Genomic DNA, 23,519 nt, shown 5'->3' with positions numbered 1-23,519 from the left:
GGTACTATTTAGTACCTATGGTTTCGAATCTTCAAAAACCCCAAATTATCCAATGTCTTGTATAAAATGTAACCTAGAACTGAATTTTGAAGACTTTAGCTCTGAATGATTAGTAGAAAGTTCCGAAAGCCCCGCCCTATCTCGGCTCTAGCCTTTTGAAATGGCACTTAGCCACTCATCTTTATCATTGCAGATATATTGACTCTGAACTATTTATTAAAAAATTCAAATAAAATCTTCGGTGTTTTTGCACTTTATTTTCATTTTTTTTTTTCTTCTTTGAAGTACAAAATTAAAAGATTTTCTTTTATTTCGGGAATAATTTCGCAACAACAAAACTTTAAGTTTTCTTTGTTTTGTTTTTTTTTTTTTAAATATATATAAATAAATAAATTTTGATACATCAACTAAACTAGTCAACGAATTATGAATAGAATTTGTTTTAGAATCGTTTTGCAGATCACTTAGAGAATAAGGAAATAAATAATAATACACATTAGAAATACAAAAATAGAGTAAGGTCCACGTGCTTACGTAGAGAATCGTACAAAATATTGAAATATTTTACAAAAAAAGAGAGACGACTGGTGATGGTTTATGTGCGGGGTGGAGGATAAATGGTGGCTGGCAGGGGTGCTTGGTGCATGGGACACATGCAGTCGCGGCGCCACCCCCCATATGGTAGTGTAGAAGCATCTGATACAAATGTTGTACATGACAAATCACCCTTTGTGATTTGGAACGGCCAACAACTGGCCTCTGTTGGGGCCGCACAGTCACATCCGCCATTTTCAATCATTTTGTTGGCCGTCGCTTACATGGCGGTAATCATGTGGCTGTCATCCTGCTGGTTGTCGGCGATCAGTTTCGACTTGGTCTTCGAAATGTCGACAATCTGTTGTTTTTTGCTGTCATCTGTGCGGTTGGTGTTGTTGGCATCGACGTCATCCTCATTGATGGTGTCCGACGCATATGAATTGGGTGGTGGTGAATCTCGTTCCTCGTTTTCTTCGTAGATAACGTCGCAATTTGTGGGTATCGACTTGGGTGGTGGCTTCTTGACTTGCTTTGTCTTTTTATTGTTGTTGCTGTTGTTGTTGTTCATGTTGGCGTTGTTCTGTTGCAACTCATTCATTTGGATTTGCATTTCACGCAGGCGATCAGTCAACAGATACATATCACGTTCCTGAGACTCACAGCGTTCCCGTAGCTCGGCAATTTCCCGTAAGTCTTCAGGACGAGGATCACGTCGTTCATAGCGCATACGCATCTCCTCAAAGAGATTGGTGAGACAGCGACATTTTCGATGTAGCTGTTCGATTTCGTTGGCGTTGCTAATGTCCCGTTTGTCGAGAGCGATCTTTTCAGCATCGTAGGCAGCTTTGAGATCTTTCAAGTCACGTTTGTAGCGCAGTTCGATTTCTTTGATTTTCTCCTCGGCATCGAACATTTTCTGTCGATGTCTTTCGGCCAGTTCTTGGAGGGCTTGTTCCTTTTCGGCTGTCAATTTGACTTTAAGTTTTTGCAGCTCCTTTTCGTGCTCTCGCGTTAATTCTTGGGTATTTATTTGTAACTCTTTGGCAAATTCTTCTTTAACTTGGCCTAAACGTTCACGGAATTTTTCCTCCATTTCTTGCTTCTCCTCCTCGAATTCGTTGCGCAATTTCAATTCCAAAGCTTCCCGTCTTTCTTCTTCCTGACACATGGCTTTTTGGAAGTCACGATCTGCCCGGTCCAAATGCATGCGAGTCTGTAGCAAAGCCTGATCAGATTTTTCTCTTAATTCCAAGAATTCTCTCGATTTACGTTCCAGTGCCTCCTGGGCTTCGGTCAACTCTGCTCGCAGCTCTTCCTCGTTGGCGGTATAACGATTTGTGAGGGCCTTTAACTCTTCAACATGCTCCACTTGCAGCTTATCCAAGGCATCGCGTCGCTCGTCCACATAAACAGATTCAAGTTCATTTTTCAGTCTTGTCATCTCTGTGTACAGTTTATCTTCCCAAAATGCGGCAGCTTCGTTGCGTACTTCATCGATTCGATAAATCATTTGACGTTCCTTATCATAGAGAGCATTATCACAATGGAATTTTATTTTGGTAACAGCCTCAATTTGTTCCTGCAGACTAGTGTTGGCTGTCTCTAACTCTGTCTTCAGAGATTCGATTTGTGACATCAGAGTTTGTATGGATGTGGCCTGTTCATTGACAACACCGCGCAACGAGGTAACCTGTTTCTGATAGATTTTCAAATCATCGGCTTCTTTGCTCAACGCTTCCAGTTCATTTTCGAGAAGTTCGACATTTTCAAAGGCTTCCTTACGTGCTGCCTCGACTTTATCTATACGTTCTTTGCATTGCTTTTGCGTTTCACGCAATTGCCATTCACAGTCGGTCATTATGGATTCTTCACGTTCTGGAAAAGAAGAGAAGAAGTTAATGTTAAAGGGAGTAATGGACATATTTGAGAAATTTGGGACCTTAAAGAATTTCAAAATTGGAATCGGAATCTAATTAGGTTATTTCAGATATATGTAGGACCGTGGAAATATCATAGAATAAAAAAATATAATTGGTTTTTAACGATTTTTTTTCTCAAAATATTAGATTGCGGATTTTTTTTTTTAAGAAATTTGAGTTTTGTTTAACAATGCCGACGTTTTCAGACATTATTTATGTAAAATCTTGATAGCTACAGACATCGGCTCATGCAATGTTGAGAAATAAAATTTAAATTAAATAAAATCTTAAATCTAAGAGCGGTTATCCAAACAGAGAATAGTTGAATTAACAGAATATTTAAAACAGTGAGAGTAATCTAAAGTTTAAACAAACTTAAGTTTTAGTTCAGATCCCGGATCCCATATTTTCATTAACAGAAATTTAATTTTCAATTTATTGAGCAAAATATTTACGGATTGTTCAGAGAATAACATTAAGAGACTTAAAATATAGGATTGCAGATTTTTTAGAACATCATTCCGCTACTATTATATCTAGGGTAATGCATTTCTAAATATGAATTTAAGGGACTATGATCGTGGAGAATTTGCAGGGCCAAACAGGATTGTGTATTATTTAGGACAATTTGCAGGCCCGGTCTGAATCGCGGATTGTTTAGAATAATTGACCTAATGACCATACCAGGGATCGTGGATTTTGAGAAGATATTTCAGGGACCGCCAAATCAAGAACTGTTGGTTTATGAGGAGAAACTTAAGAGACAATTAGATCAAAGATCGAAATATTTTGACAACAAAGTTCAAGGACAAAAAGATCAAGGCTTTGCATTTTTGAGAGTTATATTTTGGAGCCACAATGATTCTTGATCGACATAGAAAATTGAAAAGAAATTTCAGGGACCATTTCAGAGACCAAAAAAGGTGATGTTTTTGAAAAAAAAAAAAAAAAAAAAAAAAAACTGGGATAATCTGGTCCACGATTGTAGAACAACAGACTAAGAATGGGTGGTTGTTGTGAAGAAATTGCAGGGACCAACAGGTCAAAGTTTCTGGAAATTTCGGGCACCACGACTATGAACTCAAGGATGGTGTACTTACCAGAAGAACTTTCAGGGGCCACCGTAACAACGGTAGCATATTTTTGAAAGAAAAATTCAAAGATTATGAATTTTGAAGGATTATAAGGAACTTAAAATGCATTATTTAAAAAAACAAGTAAAAAAGCAGCTAAGTTCGACCGGGCCTCAACCATTTCGAAGGAAATTGAAAAATTTAAAAAAATCCGAAAACTACCACTTAAATGAAAATCGTTATTTGGGGACTATACGAAGACGTGGACCTGCATACGAATTTTTTTTCATAGGCTGTAGTGTCCATTAAGAACTTCAAATACGAAATTTGTTACAATTGCGGTGAAAAATGACGCAAACATCATGCAAATATGGAGAATAGGGAGGTACAGTCATATGAAGGCTATACGAACATATGGACCTGCATATGAATTTTTTGGCCATAAGTTGTAGTACCAATTCCGGTGAATAATGTTGCCGAAATCGTCATAATACTGACTATATACATGGGGGCAATACGAAGACGTGGACCTACATATAAAAATTGTTGTCATAAGCTGTAGTACCCGTTACGAACTTCAAATACGAAATTCGAATAATGAAAATACCGAATATCGGGAGGTACCGTTATATGGGGGCTATACGAAGATCTGAACCTGCATACAAACATTTTTGCCAGGCTGTAGTACCCATTGGCATCTTCCAGTACGAAATTTGAAACGATGCCGGTAAAATATGTTGCTGAAATCATCAAAATATCGAATATCGTGAGGTGCCCTTATATGGGGGCTATACGAAAACGTGGACCGACATGGCCCATTTACAAACCTAACCTGCCTACTATGTATAAACTATGCATGCATGCAAAATTTTAGCCTTCTATCTCAATTCGTTCCAAAGATAGAGTGATTACAACAGACGGACAGACATACAGACGGACATCGCTAGATCGTCTTAGAATTTTACGCTGATCCAGAATATATGAATATTTCGAGAAGAAATGACAAACGTTAAACCCTCCATAGAATGGTGGATGGTATAAAAATATTTTTCAGGACTATCTGGTCTAGGTTCTGGATTGGATAGAAGAAATTTTAGGATCAAAGATTTTTAACAAAAAATTTCAGGGACAAGGTGAGCAAGGTTCTGGATTCTTGAGAGTGAATTCAGAAACCAAAATGCTCCTTGGTCATCCTTCATAATTAAAAATAACTTTTAGAGATCACCAGATCAAGGATAGTGGACTTTTGAGAATAATTTACAATGACCACAATATCAATGATTTTTGAAGAAATTTCTGGAACCAGATCCAGATCCAGAATTCTAGAATATTTAAGAACACCAGGTCAAGAATCGGGGTTTTTTGCAAAGACAATAACAGATTTTTCAGGTAGTTTTTAGGAATATCTAGTGCTGAATTTTTGAAAATAATATTAGGAACAATTTTTAGAGTCTATCAGACCTGTAAATGGGGATTTTTAGGAAAATTATTTGAGACTATCAATTCTGGGATCGGAGATTTTTAAAGCCGTGCATTTTAAAGAAAATTTTACAAAGTAATCAAATCTAGGATGAGGCATTTTACAGATGAAATATTTCAAATAATCAGATCTTTGATTTTAATAAAGAATTTTTGAAACAATCAGATCTAGAATATTGGATTTTTTTAAATAATTTCAAGGGACTTTCAGATGTGTGTTCATTTATTTCTAAAAAGAATTTTCAGGGGCTATAAATTCTAGGATTGTGGACTTCAAAATATAACAGTTGAGTTTACAGGATGTTTAATTTAAAATTACTTTGAGAGGTTATGAGATCGTGACTATTATGTAAAAAGCCTCTTATCAAGATAATATTGTGTCTATGATCCAGTTTCTTTGGAGAATAATTTTGAGGTATGAATGCATCTCGCATTTTTTATTCCCTCCACCATTGTATGGAGGGTATATTAAGTTTGTCATTCCGTTTGTAACACCTCGAAATATACATTTTAACACCTCGAAATATACGATTTAACGATGTCGATCTTTTTTACTTGTTTTTTAATAATTTTGAAAGGTCTTAAAGGTCCCGAACAAAACTGCAAACAGTATTCGGATATCAAGGTATTTTTTACTAGTTTTTTAAGTGTCTTCTAGATCAAGGATCGTTGATTTTTACTGTGATTTTAAAGAACTTTTAAATTAAGGATTATGAATTTTTAACAATATTTTAAAGGGGTTTGAGGGAGAGTTTAACAGTGGTATAAGATGAATGATCCAAGATTTTTAAAGGACTTTTGAGTCAACAACTGTGGATTTCTTCTTTTTTTATTTAAGATTACCATGTACGCTTTTTCAAAATCCTTCATATTTTGAAAATTTCTTGCAAAAGGCAATTGTGGGTTTTCATATATATTGTTGAACTTAGAAAAGCTTTCCGGCAAAAATCTAAATTCCCATTTTTTGCCATATTTCGCATATTTGTCATTAATTTTCCATTCTTAAGTTTAAATTTGCCTTCAACTCACCCATATTTTGTGTCCGAAGCATTTCAAATTCTCTTTGCCATTTATCCTCACATATTTTCCTCTCATTTTCCGAATTTTCCAGAGCACTCTTCAGCAAAGCTACCTGTTCTTCCAGTGATGTGCGTATCCTTTCGACTTCGTCGCGCTGTTCCTGGGCATCGGTTTGGGCTTGAGCCAATTGGGTTTGTAAATTACTAGCCAACGCTTGCGTTTGTTTATATTTTTCTTGTAATTCGTTATACTGAGTTTCGAGTTCATCTGTGTAAGAAAAACAGAAACAAACATAGAATGGGGGATATACAAAAGGCTAGAATTACTGAACATTGGCCAATTGCACCCTATGCAAATTAAAAACGAAAAAGATAAGGGTTAAAAAAGAACGACTACAAACCATATTTCGCTTTCAACTCATCTTCGCAGTCATGAAAACGATGGCGTAGATTTGTTTTTTCATCCTCCAGTACTTTCAGTTTTTGGCGGACATATTCATCATCCCGTTGAGCTGCATTTAATTCTCCCTGTAATCCTATTGCATTGAAAGAAATTGCATTAAGTTTTTTGTTCTACGTTTTTCATTTCGGTTTCTTTCGTTGGGGCTTAGCGGGCGTGGGTGTGCAAGCATATCGGTTTGCTAACCCCTTTTTTCGGCGGCCCCTTTGTGAGCACTACACCCTGACACTTACTTTCAACATTCCAGGTTTTGGTGGATAATTCTTGTTCTAAGGTTTCAATTTTCATTTGCATTTCATTGATTTTCGTTTGCAGTTGATTCGCATTTTTGTGCGCATCTTCCAGTTGTAGCGTAAATTGAGTTTTCTGCTCCAAGAGTTCCTTTCTGCAATGGAAAAGAAAGAGAAAAGGGCACCAATTGTGAAAATATGTTAATGGAAATTAAAGTGCAGAACATTGATCTTAGATTGTTTTAATCTCGTTTTTTCTTCGAAAGGGGAGAAATTTGTTTTCTTATCTGTGGGAATGAATAGAAAGTGAGCTTAAATCGATTTTGAATATTTTTCCAATAAATTTTAATGTAGAAATAGAATGCTCTATGGCAGTTTTTACTTAAGGAATTTATTTAGATTTTTAATGCAGAGATAGTGTTCTAAATAATTTGGGGATAATAATGGGATTTGGAAAATGCTTCAAATATAAAAATTCGAATGTTTTTGCAAGCGCAGAATGTAGTATTTCAATCAAATAGTTTGAAGCCCGTAAGAAAGGTTCAAATGCGTAATTCATAAAATAGTTCGTATAACAAATCTTTATTGCAGATTTGGGCGAACCTCATCAATATCATTATTAAATTAGCATTACGGTCTGAGTCCGGAGAGAGTTATATCTTAATCTGAATAGTTTTTCGGCAAATATGACAGAAAATTTTCTAAGCTCGTTCCATATATCATTTACTTTATAAGTTTTACACATTTTTAGAAATTATGATCTCCTGTAAGAGTACAATACAATGATAATGGCAGAAAGCATCTCCTCTGGTAAAAATATAGCTAAATAGAGAAAATTAAGTGAAACTCCAAAAAAAAAATAAATATTTTTCTTTGTAAAGCCAAAATTTTAGGTCTGCATCTCAACTGTCGTGTTGTTTTCCAGTACAACCCGTTTTGCTGGCCCTTCTAAAGGATACATTTTATATTTACTATTTGTTTATCATTCAAAACAATATTAATTTCGCTTTAATTGTCCCGTTTCTGCCTTTGATCGATTTAACATCAATATAATTTAATGTGATTTTTGTTCAAATACGGTGTTTTGACACTTACGCTCAGCATTTGACCACATGTTTTTGTACAGGGTGAGATAAATAAAACTGCAACAAAGTCAAAAGCCATAATTCTTAATTATACCCTACAACACTATGTGTTGGGGGTATTATAAGTTTGATTGGACCAGAATTTATGTAACACCTCGAAATATTGGTTTCCCATATAGGAAAGTATATATGGATCTTCCTAGCTCGCCGAGCTGAGTCGATCTAGCTATGTATGTCCGTCCGTCCGTCTGTCCGTCTGTCCATGTTAATTTGTAATCACTCTACAGGTCGCAATTATGGCCCGATCTTCACGAAATTTAAAATGTAGGTGGGGTTAATGTCAGAATAGAACCCTATTTCTTTTGGAGATGATCGCCAAATGTTTAGGGGTTGAAATGGACCAAATACTGAAAAAATGTCAGATTTTGCAGTAGCTATACTTGTCGCAGTTATAGACCAATCGACGCGGAATTTCGCATGTAGCTAGAGTTTAGGGCGGGGAAGAAGCATACCAATTTGGGTGGTCATCGGATTATATTAAGCGGGTAAAATAGACCATATCTTTTGTATTGAAAAAATTTGAAATTTTTCATTAAACCGCGAATATTTTAAATCCCGGCGAAATCACAAAGCCATGACAGGGTTACTTCTGATCTTTACATTGATGTTAACATCCAACAAATCGGATATATAGCAAAATATGTACGATATATATGTCTATCAAAGAAGATATGCTTGAAAGATCTATTTTATGTCGAGAACGGCTGAACTGATTTCGACAGTTCTCATCAATTCAGAATGGCCTCTTGGCAGAAAAGAAAAAACGCCTAAAAAGTCGCATAAAAATATCTCTCTAAAGATGAAAATATTGATTTTGTAAATTTTCTCATATTTTTTCAATTTTGTCATATTTTTGGCATATTTTAATTTTGAATTAAACATTTGGTAATATTTCTACAGCTAACAAAACTAAGTAGTTAGGATATCAGGATATCATATACAGATCGCATTTATGGCCCGATCCTAACGAAATTTGGCATGGGGATCAGATGAGGGTCAGAATAGAAGCCTAATCTTTTTGGAGATGATCGACATATATTTAGGGGTTGAAATGGACCAAAAAACTGCAAAATTGTCAGCAGGTCGTAATTATCGCCCGATCCTCAGGCACATTTGAATGGGGGTTACCGGACATTGCAAAAGCCAAGCAGTTTTGGATGGCCATCCAAAAATATTCAATGTGTGAAATAGTTTGCCAACTTTTGTAGACAAAATACGAAAATGTCCATTACAGTGACTTCTTGGAGAATTCACAAATACAGGAAAGACGCACTTCTGACTATTTCGTTAACGCTGATTTCGTTGAAGAATATAGTCAAATGGCTGTATCTCATATAGATGCGTTTCAGTCAAAAACCAATAATAAATTTTAATATTTTGCCACTTCTGAGTGATTATGGGACTTTGGGAAATATTGGTTCCAGATCTAGGAAGACCATTTACGTGCAACATCTACCAATAAATTGGAAATGAGCAAATTAGTTTAAGTTGCTATTATTCGAAAATTAGAGAACGAAACCTGATGGTTTTCTTTTATTATTTGTCACAATATCTTGTGGAATTCTTTCGAGTATCTCGCCTATATAAACTGTATCGTTTATTGTAGTATTGTAGGGTATTCAACGGTCGGCCCCGCTCGACTGTAGCCTTTGCTTACTTGTTTTTTTTTTAATTTTATTGAATGAAAGCAAAAAATGTCGGAAATAGCATCATATTTTGGAAAAAGTTTAGAATTGTACGAATTTGTCACCTTTGGCACGAATTATGGCCTTTAAATTTCCAATGAAACCGTCACACCCTGACCGAATGTTGCTCTGCAGTATTTTGGTCCATTACCGACGAAGCGCTTGCTTGAAGTGATCGACGCTTTGGTATTTTTTAGTGCCAACCTAGCTTTCCAAAATTCTATAGACATAATAGTCTAACGGATTGGTATCCCGAGATTTTGGGGGCCATTGTGTGCTGCAAATGAAGCGAGGAACCTCATTTCGTAACCATTCTTGGATGGCGCGTGCTGAGTGCAATGGTGCTGAGTCCGGTTGGACTGCGATAAAACACGATAATGATTTTATTGTTTACAAACTGCTGGACAATGAATGTTTTCTAATAGAAGAAAACTACATTCGGCAGTTCACCACTTTCGGCCAAGCGGAACAACTCTTTAGCCCTTTTGAGTCTATTTTCTTTCCTTTACGGTGTAAGCTCTTGCACTTTTTGGAATATCAATGCGTTTACCCCGTGGTCAAGGGGGGGGGAGTATAAATCTATCTTCCTATCTCGCCGAGTTGAGTCGATCTAGCCATGTATGTCCGTCCGTCCGACTGTCCATGTTAATTTGTAATCATTATGGCTCGAACTGCACGAAATTTTGGATTGGGCTAGAATAGAAGCCTATTGCTTTTGGAGGTGATCGCATAATATTTAGGGGTTGAAATAGACCAAAAACTGAAAAATTTCCTGATTTTACAATTTCTCTACAGGTCGCACTTACGGACCAATCGACGGAAGTTAGAGCTGGGCAGATGTCTCCAAAATAGCGAAATATATACAATGATTATATACAAAGGAAAGGGATGTTAGCTAGAATGCTTATATCTCAAGAATGGCTGGACAGATTTTGACAAATTTTGACAATTCTGAATGGCCTCTTGGCTAAATAAAATAAAATCTAAAAAAAAATCGCGTAAATATAATAATAATGATGTTTATATAGATTTTGTAGTATTTGTGACATTATTTTTATTTAATCGCATGCTATTTTTATACCCCACACCACATAGTGGTAAGGGTATTATGTGTTTGTGCATTTGTTTGTAACAAGCAAAAGGAAACGAGATAGACCCATAGTTCCTTTTGATGATCTGCATAGAATCACATTCTGAGTCGATTTATGCATGTCCGTCCGTGAACAAAGTACAGTTCGCATTTATTGCCCTATCCAGATGAAATTTTGCACAAATCAGTTGCATGGCCCAAGGACGAACCCTATTGAAGTTGGATATAATCGGTCAAAATTTAGATATAGCTCCCATATATATCTTCGTCCGATTTGCTTTTTATTGTGCACCTAACGTGTAATATCAGACCGAATAGTATGAAATTTTGCACAGACAACCAAATTAGGCCTGAAAATAAGTATGCCAAATTTTTATCGAGATCGGTTCAGATTTGGATATAGCTCCCATATAAAACTTCGGCGAATTATGTTTTATTGTGCATCAAACGTCTAATAGTTGTCCAAATGGGATGGAATTTGGAACTTACGACCGAATTGAGTCTAGAAGCTAGTATATAGTATGCCAAATTTGGTGAAATCGGATAATGATGTATATGGGAGCTATATACAAATCGGAACCGATTTCAATATAATTTGGCAAATATATTTCTGAGCTGTATTTGATAAATTTCCCTGAATATCGTTGTTACGGAGTGCATATTGCGGCTGTGGGTAACAAATATAACAAATCGGATGAACAGTATATATGGAAGCTATAGCTATATCTGAACCGAACTTCACCAAATTTGGCATACTACCTTCTGGACTCAATTCGGTCGTATGTGCCAAATGGTTGTATGTGCAAAATTTCATACTATTCGGGCTGATATTACACGTTAGGTGCACAATAAAAAGCAAATCGGACGAAGATATATATGGGAGCTATATCTAAATTTTGTCCGATTATCTCCAATTTCAATGTTTGGGCCAAACAAATGTGGTTTGGAAAATTTCATCCCAATCGGATAATAAATGCGACCTGCATTTTGTTCACAAGAATATATGGACAGACGGACGGACTTCCAAAATTTGAATTTTGGACCCTAAAAATGACCATAGTTTTAAAATTAATTGTTGTTTTTTTTTTCAATCTTTCAAAGCATTATAACATTTTTTACAAGATTATATTTTTTTTTGTTTTCTGGTTGGGCAGATGCAGTTTTTATAAATTTGTAGCTATTGATCTGTTTGGCATATAGTGAGATGAATTTAGAGAGTGAAATATCAATAAATAAATTAATTGCTAAGAAAAAATATTCCTTAAATAGTTCCATTTCCGTTATTGTAACGAACTGTCATTCACATTTCTTTGCCACTCTTTATGGACCGACAATCTATTCAACCTATAATCCCACGAACAGAAAACAATATGTTTTTGAACTTCAACATTTTATGATCTCCATATAGACGTCATTTAATTTTTTTCTTTCTTTCTTACAATGGAATTTATTTAAGACACAAAATCCACTCACTCACATACTCGCTTTTCTTATACTCTTGTCTGTTCTGTTTTCAATTAACATGGGTCGCTCAACGGACAGTAGTGGGGTATGAAAACAAAGAAATTGTTCCCATTATTTCATTGTTGTTTTAAATGGTTTTTCTTCATTTGGAAAAATATGCAAATACAATTAAGTAAATAATGTGAATTTTATCGTAATTAAGATCGATTTATTTATTGCCTTGTAGCGTGGAAATATGGAATGGTGTAAATGAGTTTGTGTGTGTGTGTGTGAGTGGATGGGATTTGAAGGCCGCAATTAGAAGACGTCATACCAACTATCTGGCAAGTTTGTTCCACTTCTACGCCTTCAATTAAATGTTTAAGTTGTATTGATGGTTTTTGTTCTATTTTGCGTTCTCGTTTTCGAAGAAAATAAATTATTAAAAGTTTATGATTATAAATCACTGTTCTGCAAAAAAAATCTATTTTTTGCAAACATTTTTTACGGGCGATTTGTTTATTTTCATGGCAAAGTAATTTATACGTCAAGTGAGCTAAATTTGGAAAACTACACAAATTTATCACTCATGATCTTTGATGGTTTGAAATTTTCTTTGATTTTATCAAAATTAATCGCTCTCAGAAAAATAAAATTTTAAAATATACAAAACTTTTGATTAAAAAAAAAAAAAACAAAACTAATTTTATTAGCAACAGTTATATTTATACCCTACAACACTGTGTGTTGGGGGTGTTATAAGTTTGATTGGGCCAAAAATTATGTAACACCTCGAAATATTGGTTTCCCACATAGGAAAGTATATATGGATCTTCCTATCTCCCCGAGCTGAGTCGATCTAGTTATGTATGTCGGTCCGTCAGTCGCAATTATGGCCGGATCCTCACGAAATTGAAAGTGGAGTTGGGGATAGGGTTAGTGGAGGATGCCATAATGTCACTCATATTCCACGCACAAAAAATCCGGCCCCCTATCTCTACCCCTTGCTCGTGCAGGGGGTGGTGCGTTTTCGCACCCGCCGGCGTTACTGACTACAATACAATTTTAGTACTAGAAAATGTTTTAATAAATTAATAGCATTATAAAGGAAAATACATGAATTAAGTTTTAATTTTCATAAAATTACTTAACAATTAGACAAACAATATTTAAAAATAGTGAAGTAATACATGTTCTAAAGGTTGCACGTTATCATACCCTCGACCTTGGAAATTGGGGTAATTAGCTTTGTCATTTAGTTTGTAACATACCTAAATATTCGTTAAAGACCCCATAAAGTATATATATTCATAATTAGCACAAAATTCTAAGTCGATTTAACGATGTCCGTCCGTCTGTCTATCTGTCAGTTGAAATCAAGATACAGCCCCATTATTTGACGTAGAGCGTCAAAATTTAGCAGAACAATTTGTATTGTGTCTAGGATGGTTGGTATTGGAAATGATATATATTCATCCACGTTTTGGTATAGTCCCTATATAACGGTACCCGCCCATATTGGGTATTTTGATGATTTTAGCCACACTTTTCGATGGAATTGTCTGAAATTCAACACAAGGAGTTCCTTGTGAGTACTACACCCTCTGAAAGAGAATTGTCTTTAAAGGTACACAATATCGTACATCGCATCATATATCGGCACCTTCCGATATTCGGTATTTTTAAATTTTTTCTTGAAAATTTTCTCTCATATATATTTTCGTCCGATTTAAATTTTATTGTGCGCCACATGTTTAATATGTATCCAATATGGATGGATTTCGACACATCCGAGTGAATTCTAATTTGGTGAAACTCGGGCAATATAGGGCAAAGGGCTACCGATCCATACCAACACATATTTAAAAATATTATTTTTCTATATGTTTCCTTGTATAATAGGGTTATTTTTTGCATGTGGGAAAACCTGCACTTGGCGATGGGTTTATCATCATGTAGGTGACGTCTGATGACAAAACAGCCAAAGTCAAATAAATAGACCCATCCATCTACTATCTATACCAAGAAACAGAAAAGCGATATCAAATATGAAACCGTTTCTATGCATGCTAAAAAACACCTCTATTTTTGGTGCGTTTTCGCACCCGTCGGCGTTAATGGGTTAATCCAGGCGAAATCACAAAGAGGGGAAAGGTCTATTCTGGCTGTTAAGTAGTTGTCGATAGTAAATAGATCGGATATATATAACGAAATATATACAATGAGTATATACAAAGGAAAGGGATGTTAGATAGAATGCTTATATCTCAAGGACCGATTTTGACAAATTTTGTAAATTCAGAATGCCCTCTTGGCACATATAAGACATATTTTTATTTATTTTTTTTATTTTGCCATATTTTTTAGCATGCGATTTGTATACCCTACACCACAAGGTGGTCAGGGTATTATGTCTTTGTGCATTTGTTTGTAACAAGCAAAAGGAAACGAGATAGACCCATAGTTCTTTTTGATGATTTACATAGAATCACTTTCTGAGTTGATTTATGCATGTCAGTCCGTCTGTCCGTCCGTCCGTCTGTCCATGTATTCTTGTGAACAAAATGCAGGTCGCATTTATTATCCGATTGAGATGAAATTTTCCAAACAACATTTGTTTGACCCAAAGACGAACCCTATTGAAATTGGAGATAATAGGTAAAAATTTAGATATAGCTCCCATATATATCTTCGTCCGATTTGCCTTCCATTGTGCACCAAACGTGTAATATCAGCCCGAATAGTATGGAATTTTGCACTTACAACCAAATTAGGCCTGAAAATAAATATGCCAAATTTGATCGAAATCGGTTCAGATATAGCTTTAGTTCCCATATATATTGTTCATCCGATCGTAATATGCACTCTGTAACAACAATATTTGGGGAAATATATCAAATACAGCTCAGAAACACCTTTGCTAAATTTTATCGAGATTGGTTCAGATTTGGATATAGCTCCCATATATATCTTTATCTGATTTCAAATTAATTTTGCTCCAAATGGGCAATACAAATCCGAATTTAAAAGATACAAATGCTTCTGCATATGTAGTCCTTTGAATTTTAAATTATAATTATAATCAATCAACTCAACTAAAGCTCAACTAAATTAGCAAATTGGTGTAGGGTATCATAAAATCGGCCCCGCCCGACTTTAGGACTTTCTTTACTGGTTTCAATTGAATTATAATATTGAAGTGTATATTTTGTAATATTTTCCCACCTTACAACACTGGTTGGGGTTATTATATACAAATTGTAATTATCGTCTGAACCTCACGAAAATTCATAAGGGTAGGGTTGGACTCAGAATTGCTATTGTTTTTAAACATGTCCGCAATATAACAACTAAATTTGTTCCTGATTTTGAAGCCGTTACAAAGGTCACAAATATAAACTAAAGGACATGAAATTTCGCATGAAGTTAGAGTTTAGGACAGTAGGTATTACAGACCACTACTTTTGTGTGAAAAAATACCAACATTTCCATTCTACCGAAACGAAAAAAAATAACTTACAGGCGAAATACAAAATACACAAAAGGCGAACTTCTGGTTTCTTATGCTGATTTTGTTGACGAATATGAGAAGAGAGTTAAGGTCAGGGAAGAAGTTTAGCATTTTGTATGACCACTGGATTATATGTAACTATAAAGTGGACCACAACACCTAGAAGCAGGACGGAGTGCATCAATATTGGGCAAATAACCCTGGTCAAAAAGCTAAGGGTAATATCTGGACAGTTCTCTATTACATAATTTCAAGAGCGAAATCTTTCAAAATGGATTTGGACGTAAGCGGGCTTCTAACATATTGTAGTGCTGTAGGGTATCACATAGTCGGCTCCGCACGACTATATCCTTAGCTTGTTAGTTTTTAAAATGTATTTAGGTCTGCAGGTCTTTTGGTATTGAAAATGGGCATATTTTAAGTCTTTTTGTTGTTTTGGATTGTATTATGAACCGAATTTTCTTTATCTTGGCAGTTTGGAGGCCGTATGCAGGAAACATACCAGCATAGAACTGTCCATATAAATCCAAGTTTTGCTTAAAAATAGGTGTTTGGAGTTCGTCATGGGTACTACCTCCTATGACTGAAAATTTTCTCCACAGGGCCATGCTTTCGTATAGCCCCGTATAACAGTACTTCCCAATATTCGGTATTTGATTTTGGCTACATTTTTCTCCAGAATTATCTCGAACTTGGTATTTGGAATTCGTAATAGGCGTCCCATTCTCTGACAGATAATTGACTACAGTAGTACCTCAATATATTCTCTCTTTTAAATGATATTGGTTTTAATTTAATGAAATTGAAGTTTAACATGTATGATGTTCTTAAAAATAGACCTTTTTGGACAAGATACCAGAAGGAGCAAAAACTATGTATGTATGCCAAAATCGGTCATCGTCTAAATTCAGTTAAGGTATTAAGAGTGTCAAATTTATGGAAAACTGGATACTAAACCAAAGACCTCACAAAGTTATTCGGAATAGAATTCTATATCGATTTAGCAATGTCCGTCCGTCTCTCTGTCTATCTGTCGCTCTAAAGAAGAAGGTTGATAAAATTTTACTCGGATGTGTTTTAGGTCTGCAGGACTTTTGGTATTGACAATTTCAGATTTCAATCACTATATGTTCAGCCAATACCAAATTGTACCAATTTAGTACCACATAGTATTTTTCGAACAATTTCAGTACACAATTCCAAAATCACGTCTACATCTCAACCACCAACAGGACATCTACATCAAATTTCAGGATTTCATCTCTATGCATTCACCCAATACCAAATTTAGTCAGTAATCTTAATATTTTAGAATTTCATTTTTATCCCTTCACCAAATGCCAATTATAGTACCATTCTGTACTTTTCTAACAATTATCGTACACATTTCCAAAACAACCTCCATAGATTAATTTTCGGATACCAAAAGAGACCTGAATATTAAATTTGAGGATTCCAGCCCTATCATTTCACCCTATACGAACTTTAGTACCATTCCACAACCACCAACAGTGACATCTACATCAATTTTCAGGATTTCACCTCTACACTTTCACCCAATACCCGATTTAGTACCTTTTTATACAAATATGGGACGCATTTCCAAATTACCGTCAAATATCAAACACAGATACCATCAGTAATCTAAATATTTCAGAATTTTATTTCATTCCCTTCACCCAATGCCAATTATAGTACCATTATTGTACACATTTCCAAAACTACCTATATATATTAATTTTCGGATACCAAAAGAGACCTGAATATTAAATTTGAGGATTTCAGCCCTATCCCTTAACCCTATACGAAATTTAGTACCATTTTGTACAAAAATGAAACGCATTTCTAAAGCAGCGCCAAAACTCCAAAATAGATACTTACAACGACCCCTATATAAAATATCAGAATTTTTATACCCTCCACCATAGTATGAAGGGTATATTAAGTTTGTCATTCCGTTTGTAACACCTCGAAATATACATTTTGGACCCCACAAAGTATATATATTCTTGATCAGCATAAAATTCTATGTCGATTTAGCGATGTCAGTCCATCTATCCGTCTGTGGAAATCACTCTAGCTTCCGATCGAAATGAAGTAGATTGATACAATTTTACCCTAATGTATATTATGTCTGCAGGACTTTGTGTATTGAAAATCGATCATGTATGTTAACATTTTGGTATAGTCCCCATATAACGGTACCTCCTAATATTCGGTATTTTGAGGATTTTGGCGACATTATTAATCGGAATTGTTTAAAACTTGGTATTTAAAGTTCGTAATGGATACAAAGCCTAAAAATAAAATTGTCTGTGCAGGTCCAACTCTTCGTATAGCCTCCATATAACGGTACGGATGTCTGTCCGTCTGTGGAAATCATTCTAGCTTCCGAACGAAATGAAGTGAAATTTTCACGTTTTGGTATAGCCGCCGTATAATATACCTTCAGTACTCCTCGCACAATTTTAGTACACATTTCCGAAACCATTTGTCTAGGCTAAGTTCAGATTTCAAACACTACCCATAACATTTCCAAAACCAGATCTTTATCACAAACCTGCCCCCCACAGGGAGCACAATAAACTAAACTGTTCCAAATTTAGTACCGTTTAGTACAGTTTGCACACTTATTACACATCTCAAAAACAAGCATGTATCAAATTTACTTTCCAATCTTGATACTCACACCAAATTTTTCGTAACCTTAAAGTTCGAATTTCCAAAAGTTCTTTTTTGCATCTATCATGTACTCCTGCAGTGACTATCATTCATAATTTCAGAATTCTAGCTCCTTCCCTTTGTCAGATACAAAGTATTAAATTTTTAGTAAATTTCAGTACTTTTCGTATAATTTTATTACGATGTTAAGGCAGTCGACGGAAGAAAACAGCAACATCAGCAGAAATGGTTCAAAAAGTAAAGAAACGACTTGATCGAAACCCGGGTCGCAGAGTCTAATCGGCAAATATTGAAAAATGAGCTCGGGGTAAAGCCATTGAAATTCCAAAAAATGCAAGAACTTACAACGCAACAGAAAGAAAATAGACTCAAAAGAGCTAAAGAGTTGCTTCGCTTAGCCAAAAGTGGTGAACTGCTGAGTTTGGTTTTCTCCGATGAGAAAACAACCGTTGGTTGATCTCCGCTCGTATTAATCGACCGTGGCATCAGAATAAATGTTATCGCAATTAAAACCATGGGCACGCAAACATTTTGGCCGTAGACCTTGGAAATTCCAACAGGTCTCAGCACGCGCCACCCAAGAATGGCCACCAAAATCTCCGGATACCAAATCGTTGGACTATTGTGTCTGGAGTATTCTGGAAAGCAAGATTGGAACTAAAAAATACCAAACTGTCGAGTACCTCAAGCAAGCGCTTCGCCGGGAATGGACCAAAATACCGCAGAGCAACATTCGGGCAGCGTGTGACGGTTTCAGTGGCCGTTTGAAGGCCATAATTCGTGCCAAAGGTGACAAATTTGAACAAATCTAAACTTATTCTAAGATTTGATGCTATTTCCGACATTTTTTGCTTTTATTCAGTAAAATTAAAAAAAAAAAAAAAAATAAAAATTATGGCGTTTGACTTTGTTGTAGTTTTTTTTTCTCACCCTGTATGGCATGTCTATGAGCACCTTCCGAATAAATGGTTATAATGTCGTCTACTAAATCTCTCATATCTACATTTTTATAGTTTCTTTATCATCATTTGATTATATCATTAGTTTGTTGTTATGGTGAAATGCTGTCTGGATTATGCTGAGTACAACAAAGGTGGTCAATTTTTTTTATTTGAGAAAAATAGGGATTATCGTGAAAATATTGCCATGTCATCGATGGTCCGACTAATGCTATTACTCATAACGCTTATGTCAAGCGTATATTTGTGTATATTAAGAATATTAGAAAAAATAACAAAACATTAACAAAAGGCATATTGCAAATATTTTTTTCTAGAATCCAACACGTGAGTTATTCATTTTCTTTGGAGTGAATAATTCTAATGATTTATTAAAAACAAAGTTACACACAACTTCAAATAATAATATTTCAGGATGGTCAAATACATCGTCTGATTACTAAGATATTATAAATTGCTTAAGTATTGAACTAAATATTAAACTAAAATGTCAACCAAAAAAATTTATATACATAATTTTGTAGCCAGAAACAAAAACAATTGTGGATGATAAATATAACATCAGTCCGCCAGATCCCATCACCCCCTTCTGTAATTAAATTTTATTTTATATCGTCAATTCCCGTCACACAAATAGTGTGTATTATATAAATAAAATGTCTCTGTTCTTAAAGAAAATGAAAATAAACAAAGATTAAGGCCCACATTTTTCTTCAAAATCATACGCTTTGTTTCTATATTTACTGTCCATTTAAATATCAGCGATTGCGAATTTGTGAGAAAACGATATGACGGAAATAATTTTTTATCTCCTCTAATGACAATTTTACAAAAAAAAAATCCATTGAAAGAAATGTGAACGGAAATATGCGTTCATATTTTAAAATAAATCAATTGGGAAAATGGATGGCTAGTGACGGATTAAAGAAAGCAAAAGAAAACACAATTGATGGTATTGCCGTGCAAAATGTTTTTTTACCTAACAGATAAAAAAATACGAAATTACTTTGAAATGTGTGGCGTAGTTAGTGTCGGGACCGAGAAAAACTTCAATGATTTGCATAAAACTTGAAAATACCCCAAAATTTTCCGGGTTTCAGGTCGCGTATTTTCAGAAATTCTATAGAAAAAATATTAAACTAGGAAATTCAAAAAAAAAAAAACCTCCAAAAATTTTTGTAAATATAGCCGTGGTGTTCTATTATGGGCAATTTTTCTTTTTCCGTCCTTTTTATTATCCATAGAAAGGAATAACTATTTCTCAGAAAGTATTATGCATAAAGGATTATTATTTACTTGCTGGGTTAGTAGAGATATTGTCTTCAAGAAACGTTAAAATAATTACTATAGCGTTTTTCAAAGATGAACTATTCGGCTGTAGTTTACACGAATTTTTGACTCCCCTTAAAAACTTTAATTTAAGACATGGTAGTCTATATATTGAGCAGAAAGAATCCCCAATTTGTATTAGAGTCCAACTGTTGTCTTCTTTTGCTTTCACTTACATTTTTAAATGAATTTATATTTAAACAATGTGTATTTTGACAGCAAGTGAAGACTGTGGCGTAAATTTGGTAAATTATTTCAAATCCTTTTTAATACCCTACACCACATAGTGCTAAGGGTATTATGTATTTGTGCATTTGTTTGAAACATGGAGAAGGACGAGAAATAGACCCATTGTTACACTTGAGGATCTTCATAAAATCACTTTCGATTTTGATGTATGCTTGCCAGTCTGCCAAATTGATTGATTGATTATCCGATTTAGATGAGATTTTAGACACAATATTTGTTTTCACCAAGGGCGAACCCTATTGAAGTTGGTGAGAATCGGTTAAATCGACATAGCTTTCATATATATCTCCAACCGATTTTGGGTTAATTGTGCACCAAATGACCAATAACAGAAATAACCAATAAATTACCTGAATTTTGGCACATCCAACCGAATTCAATTTAGAAGCATGTATATCAAATTTGGAGAAAATCTGTTCAGATATAGCTATAGCTCCCATATACAGGTTGAGACGAAAAAACTGCAACCAATTTCAGACTGCTGTCATTTCTAAGCCACTGTTTCGACAGCTCTTAAAATTATTCCAGTGACAGCCCATTGTATTGTTTAGAAGCGTACAAAAGCATTTTGGTGAGAATTTTCCAGAAAAAAAGTTATTCATGATGGAATTCAAGTGTGATAGTGAGATTTCTCTATATTTGGTTGAAAAACAACAAGTGGCTATCGTTAGAGCACTCCAGCATTTAAATGTGAATAAATATTTTGTGTCTCGTATCATCGCTTGTTACCGTGATGCTGGTAGCGTAGCCCGACGTCAAGGAAGTGGACGGAAGAAAACAGCAACATCAGCAGAAATGGTTGGAAAAGTAAAGAAGCGACTCGATCGAAACCTGCGTCGCAGTGGCGGAAAAATGGCTCGTAAGCTGAACATATCGCAATACTCTATTCGGCAAATATTGAAAAATGAGCTCGGGGTATAGCCATTGAAATTCCAAAAAATGCAAGAACTTACACCGCAACAGAAAGAAAATAGACTCAAAGGAGCTATTTGATAAGAATTTGATTTTCTCGGATGAGAAAACATTAGTTGTCCAGAAGTTTGTAAGCAAACAAAATTATCGTGTTTGCTTGCAAAGAGGTCACCTGAAAATGTGCACCTTCAGTTGGCCACCAGAACTCAAGCGCCGGCCATGGTGATGGTGTGGGCCGTTATAACAGCCGATTGTCGCTCTCCGCTAGTATTTATCGACCGAGGCATCAGAATACAGGCCATAATTCGTGCCAAAGGTGACCAATTGGAACAAATCTAAACTTATTCTTAGATTTGATGCTATTTCGACATTCTTTGCTTTCATTCAATAAAATTAAAAAAAAAGTTAAAAAATATGGTGTTTGACTTTGTTGCAGTTTTTTTATCTCACCAAATCCAAATTTTTATTGGCCTTCGATATACATCTTCATCCGATTTTACGGTTATTGTCCACCATACATGTAATATCAGCCCAAATTGGATAGATTTTTCATATTCAATCGAATTTTTCCATGTGGTGAAACTCTCTTTTTCTCCAATAGATATTTATACCCTACACCACATAGTGGTAAGTGTATTATGTCTTGTGCATTTGTTACAGATGGAGAAGGAAGCGAGATAGACTCATAGTTACTTTAGAGGATCTTCATAGAGTAATTTCTTTGAAAAAAATCGGTTCAGATATAGCTATAGCTCCCATATATTTGTTTCGTCCGATTTGTATTTAAGTTCCTCACATTCGTAATATGCATTCGACAACAATGATATTTGGTACCAGATTATGACAGTTGGTATGATCTACTTCACATAAATTCCCAATATAAATTTTTTTGTTACAGGAGCTCTACCAAATACGCATAGTTGTGTAGGGTATCATAAGGTCGGCCTGTCCGACCTTTCCTGGTTTTTCTTTGTCCCCTGCTGGTATTGAGATAGAAATCTTTTGATTTATAGCTAAAAACATTGCGCCAGGGTTACGCCTAGTCCGTTTTGTAGCCGGCCACACTCTGTTCTGGTGTAAATTATTACTTAGTAATTAAATTTGTTTATTATACCCTCCACCTTGGAAAGAAGGCTATATTAACAATTTTTATTGTGTCCACGGTGGTTGGTATTGAAAACGTTTTGGAATAGCCGCCATATAACGGTACCTACCAATATTCTGTATTTTTTATGATTTTTTTTAACGGATTTGTATAAAAATTGGTATTTGTAGGTAATAATTGGTTCTAGTTCGTGTGGCGAAACATTGTATGTATAGGTCCACGTTTTGGATTAGCCCCCATATAACAGTACCTCCCGATATTCGATATTTTGATCATTTTTGCCACATTTTTTTAACGGATTTGTCTTAACATTGATATTTGTTGGTCCTAATGGGTTCTAGCTCCGTTGTCGAAACATTTTATGTATAGGTCTACGTTTTTGTATAGCCCCATACAGCGGTACCTCATATGGGTTCTAATGTTTCCTTTACCATAAAGTGTTTTTACTTGTTTTAGATTAACCTATTATTTTTACCCCACAGGTAACGCCGAACGAAGTTACCTTAATTACCTTTTAATTGGTTGTCCTGCTCATACAGCTTCCAAGTTGTTAATGTCTGGAACTTGAATTTTAAATTTTCTCTGAATTGAATTTTCTCAAACTACTTGCTATTTTGATCGTGGAGTGGTATTGGGCGCAAACGTCTCAGCCTCATACAAATCAAAGATATGTTCACATTTTAGTTAAGATC

General features: G+C 35.1%; 1 protein-coding gene across 1 annotated transcript; it reads right to left on the bottom strand.

Annotated features, from left to right (window-relative positions):
* Positions 1-434: 434 nt before the first annotated feature.
* On the bottom strand, positions 435-6,889 carry LOC101899385 (golgin subfamily A member 6-like protein 25; the record flags this gene model as incomplete). The annotated part of the gene is made up of 4 exons (XM_059131982.1): positions 435-2,412; positions 6,038-6,295; positions 6,429-6,563; positions 6,721-6,889. Coding segments are annotated over 4 exons (2,160 nt in total), but the record flags the coding sequence as incomplete, so codon positions are not given.
* Between the last annotated feature and the right edge of the window lie 16,630 nt (positions 6,890-23,519).

This window comes from Musca domestica, unplaced genomic scaffold (assembly GCF_030504385.1).
Source record: "Musca domestica strain aabys unplaced genomic scaffold, Musca_domestica.polishedcontigs.V.1.1 92, whole genome shotgun sequence".
Lineage (NCBI taxonomy): Eukaryota > Metazoa > Arthropoda > Insecta > Diptera > Muscidae > Musca > Musca domestica.
This window is presented reverse-complemented; position numbering and strand designations above follow the sequence as displayed.